The 5,067-nt window shown below is 43.1% G+C and overlaps 1 protein-coding gene across 1 annotated transcript in view; it reads right to left on the bottom strand.

Moving 5' to 3' along the window:
* ABCD4 (ATP-binding cassette, sub-family D (ALD), member 4) overlaps positions 1 to 3,740 on the bottom strand; it is a 26,968-nt gene extending 23,228 nt beyond the window's left edge. Inside the window, exon 1 of the mRNA XM_006865609.1 lies at positions 3,690 to 3,740. Within this exon, the coding sequence (XP_006865671.1) occupies positions 3,690 to 3,727 (38 nt within the window). The 5' untranslated portion in view covers positions 3,728 to 3,740. The remainder of the gene's footprint in view (positions 1 to 3,689) is intronic.
* Positions 3,741 to 5,067: the final 1,327 nt, after the last annotated feature.

The raw sequence follows: 5,067 nt of genomic DNA, 5'->3' as shown, positions 1-5,067 counted from the left end.
GACTCAAAAGAAGCAGCAACTGTGAGATTGGTGCAGGACCGGGTAGTGTCTCATTCTGTTGTTCATGGGGTCACTATGAATTAACATCGACTCAGTGGCACCTTACAACAACAACGCCCTCTAGCCAGTGAACTACTCCCCTTTACCTCCCATCCCTGGTAACCATCAAAGAATGTTTCTTTTAGTGGTAAAACTTTTCGTGACTTTTTACAATAGTGGTCTCATACAATATTTGTCTTTTTGAGAGTATCTCATATCACTCAGCATAATGTGCTTCCGATTCATCCATTTCGCACACTTTAATGTTGCAGAGTATTACATTTTGTGTAGGTACTGAAGTTTGTTTATCCGTTCTTCCATTGATAGGCTTTGAGGTTGAGTCCATCTTTCTGTTATTGTGAATAGTGCTTTAATGAACATTGTCGTTGTTAAGTGCCACTAAGTTGTTCCGCCCCATAGTGAATCTGGATAGGGTTTCCAAGGGGAGGTTAGTGAGTTTGAAGCGCCGACCTTGCGATTCACAACAACCCTGCAGTCCAGTGTGTTAACCCAAGCACCACACCAGGACTGCGTGATGAACACTGGTGTGCATATATCTACTTGGGTTGTAGCTCTTATTTCTCTAGGATATATACGAAGTAAAAGGATTGCTGGGTCATATAGTATTCCTATTTCCAACTCTGTGAGGATGTGCCATACTGTTTTCCACAATGGTTGCTCCATTTTACAGTCCCATGAGTAGGGCATGAAGGTGCCCGTCTCTCCAGAACCACACCAGCATTTGTTACTTTGTTTTCTGAACTTTGCTATTAATGCTGGGGTGAAATGCTATCTCATTGTTTTAATTTTCATAAGATGGCTCACTTTATACCCATATTAGAGTTCCAAGTTTTCACAATCATTGTTAACAATGGAATCATATAATCCTATCAACATTTCCCCCTACCTATTCCCATCAGGAAAAGGTCATTTTGAGGAAGTTACAAAGACTAGGTAGCGTAGTGGTTACGAACCGGGCTGTGAACTGCGAGGTTAGCAGTTCGAAACTACCAGCTGCTCCGTGGAGAACGATGAGGCTTTCTGCTCCCATAAAGATTTACAGCCTGGGAAACCCTGTTCAGGGTTGCTATGGGTTGGAACCAACTCGATGGCACTTAACAACAACAACAACAAAGACTAGGTGGTTAGAAGAAATATATCAAACAATTCACTGTATCACAACCCCAAATGTCTAATAATAAATTTAAAATGTTATTGAGTCAATTCTGATTCACAATGGGATACCACTTTATGCCCATCAGATTGACAAAAAATAAGAAACCAAGCAATACCAAGTGTTGGGGGATATGAGAAAACAGGAACCTTTGTGCAGCTGCTGGTGGGACACATTGACTGATGTGACATTCCAGAGAACAATCTAGCAGAATTAGGTATGCTCCAGGATCCTACCCCAAACCCAAAAATCCATGTACCATTGAGCAGATTCCAGTTCACAGTGACCCTATTTAGGACAGAGGAGAACTGCTTCATTAGAGTTTTCCAGGCTGTAAATCTTTATGGGAACCCTGGTGTGGCACTGTGGGTTAATGCCTTGGACTGCAAGGTCGGTCTGAATCACAACGTCTGCTTTAATTGCAAGTCTGGTGGTTCAAGCTCACCAGCCATTCCTTGGAAATCCTATACAGAGTGGCTATGATTTGGAACCAACTCAGTGGCACTTAACAAATCTTTATGGGAGTCCTGGTGTGGTGCAGTGGATCAGCATTGGACTGCTAACTATATCAGGTCAGTGGTTCAAACCCACCAGTAGTCGCTCCTTGGAAACTCTATACAGGGTCGCTATGAGTCAGAACTGACTTGACAGAACTTAACAACAACAAATACAAATCAACAACAACAAATCTTTAGGGAAGCCAACAGCTTCATTTTTCTCCCAAAGAGTGGCTGATGGATTTGAACAGCTGACCTTTTAGTTAGCAGTCCAACATTTAACCCACTGTGCCATTAGGGCTCCTACACAGGGGATGGATAACCCTGAGAAACTCGTGCATATCCACAAGGAGAAAAGTGTCAGAATATTCATTGGAGTGTTGTTTGTGGTATTTTAAAAATTAAAGCAATCTAGGTGTCTACCACTAGGAGAATGCTAAGATTTCATTTATTAATTTTAGGACATGCTCTCAGAAGTTAAAACGAGATTTTCATACATTAGCATACTTATATTCCAGTAGCATGAATGAAAAACCCTTGGGTGGCACAAATAGTTTGTGCTCACTACTAACCTAAAGTTTGGCTGTTTGAACCCACCCAGAGGAAGAAAGGTCTAGCAATCTGCTTCCATAGATTACAGCCACGAAAAGGCTGTGGAGCAGTTCTACTCTGAAACACATGGGGCCAACATGAGTCATAATCCACATAATTGGAAACCAGTTAGCCACGGATTATCCTGAAAATACAATATACGATCGATTTTAAAATATTTAAAATATTCACAGTATAATGAATGTAAACCTAAAGTTCTCCCATGTAAACTATCATATAATTCACAATAAAACATTTAAACACATAAACAAAAAAGAATCAGATAAAAAAAATATATATACACACCACATATATATATATGAATTCAAAACCACAATAGCTAGGCTGCAAACCAAGAAACTGGTAGTTGAATTTACCCACTGGCTCCACAAGAGAAAGATCTGGAAATTGTTGTTAGGTGTTGTCGAGTTGGTTATGACTCATAGAGGCACAACAGGAAAAACACTGCCCGGTCCTGCATTATCCTCACAATTGTTATGTCTGAATCTAGTGTTGCTGCCACTGTGTCAATCCAACTTGTTGGGGGTCTTCCTCTCTTCCCAGACCCTCCACTTTACCAAGCATTATGTCTTTCTTCAGCGACTGGTCTTTCCTGACATGTCCAAAGCACCATGGCCTACCATGGCCTCTAAGACACATTCTGGCTGCATTTCCTCTGAGACAGATTTGGTTTTGGCAGTCCATGGTACTTTTCAACATTCTTCTCCAACACCATAATTCAAATGCATTGATTTTACAGTTTTCCTTATTCATTGTGCAACTTTCACATGCATTAAGAGTTGTTGTTAAGTGCCATCGAATCACCTAAGGGAAGTTCTACTCTGTCATATTGGGTCACTGAGTCAGAATCCACTCCATGGGATCGAACAGCAATATGTATTTTTAAAAATATATAAACACACAAACTTAGGATGGACTGCAAAGACATTCATTTAAAGACACCAGAGTTGGTGTCTGAGAAAGAGTGAAATGGAATTGAGAATAAAGAATGAAAGGAGGAAGGTAGTAATAGACATGAGAGACCTTGCGCTGACTCACAACGATCCAGTGTCAGGAACTAAAGACTGAGATTCTTTAAACAAAACAAAGCCAGTCACGAGGGCGAGGATCCCACACACCCCGCGCCTGGAATGCAGGAGATGACCGACGGCCCCACAAAGGCTCCAGGGGACGGACGCGTTGGAGCCAGTGCAAGGCTGCCTCGCACGGAGGGGAATGTGGGAGCCCCTCCTGGTTCAGAAGTCACTTGAGCCGGGGCGGGAGCTCCAGTACTGTGGGCTAGAACTGGGGAGCCCCTGCCCTAGAGAGTGCTGGGCAGGACGTCCCGGGCCCGGTCCTCCCCCACCTTCCCGAGCTACCCCGCTCACCTCGAGCCGGCCCCGGGCGCGGCGGCCGGGACAGCCATGACCCGGGATCCGACCGACAGGGCTGCACAGGCGCCCCAAGTTAAGCTCTGGACGAAGTGCAAGGAGCGCGCGCCGGACGGGGAGGGGTGGAGCCCCGACGACCATAGAGACGCCGGCGGATAGAAAGGAAGGCTCCGGGTAAGGCGGCCTCTCCCGGAAGCAACGGGCTTGTAGAAAAGAGCCACAGAGTACTGAGCGTTAATTCGACCTAGACGTCTAGGCAGCTAGAGCGTCTTTTTACGGATCTGGTGGGGTTCTCTTTTGACTGGCGGTAGCCGGGAATGGAACGAAAGCGTTTTGTAACAAGTATTGTTTACTTTGACTATAGTACACTCTCTCAAAGAAACCAGAAAGATCTTTTAGAAACATAGATCAGAGCATACCACTCTTCACTTAAGATATCCAGTAAGATGCTATTGGCTTCTGATTGTTGAAAGAATCAACCATACTCCACTTTGTTCCAGTTACACTAGTCTTTTTCTTCACTGTTGTTGTTAAATACTGTGGAGTTGGTTCCGACTCATAGTTACATTATATAGGGTTTCCAAGGAGTGACTGGTGAGTTTGAACCACTGGCGTTGCGGTTAATAGTTTAATGTTTATTCTATATCACCAAAGCAGGTCACTACTCCTCTGTCAGTTTGTTGTCCTGTGGTGGCTTACGTATTGTTTCTGGAAGCTATGCCACCGATATTTTAAATATCAACACGGTCACCCATGTTGGTCAGGTTTCAGATGAGCATCCAGGCTAAGACAGACTAGGACGAAGGAGAGACTGAATACTTACTAATATTTAGTCACTGAAAACCTGATGAATAGCAATGGAACACTGTCAGATAGCACCAGAATATTGAATATTGAAACATGATGAAGAACACCAGAGTATTGTGAGATTATAGTGCTGGAAGATGAGCCCCTCAGGTTGGAAGACACTCAAAATATGACTGGGGAAGAGCTGCCTTCTCAAAGTAGAGTTGACCGTGATGGTGTGAATGGGGTAAAGCTTTTGGGACATTCATTTGCTGATGGGACACAACTCAAAGCGAGGAGAATCAACTGTAAACATCCATTAATAATCAGAACATGGAACAGACTAAATATGAATCTAGGAAAATTAGAAGGTGTAAATAATGAAATGGAACGCATAAACATCGATATTCTAGGCATTAGTGAGCTGATATGGACTGCTATTGGCCATTTTGAATCTGATAATCAGATGTTTTACTATACTGGGAATGACAAATTGAAGAGGAATGGAGTGGCATTCATCATCAAAAAGAACATTTCAAGATCTATCTTGAAGTACATCGCTGTCTGCGATAGGATAATATCCATATGC

Source organism: Chrysochloris asiatica, unplaced genomic scaffold (assembly GCF_000296735.1).
Source record: "Chrysochloris asiatica unplaced genomic scaffold, ChrAsi1.0 scaffold00079, whole genome shotgun sequence".
NCBI lineage: Eukaryota > Metazoa > Chordata > Mammalia > Afrosoricida > Chrysochloridae > Chrysochloris > Chrysochloris asiatica.
Note: the sequence above shows the minus strand (reverse complement) of the source record. Positions and strands in the feature narration are given on the sequence as shown.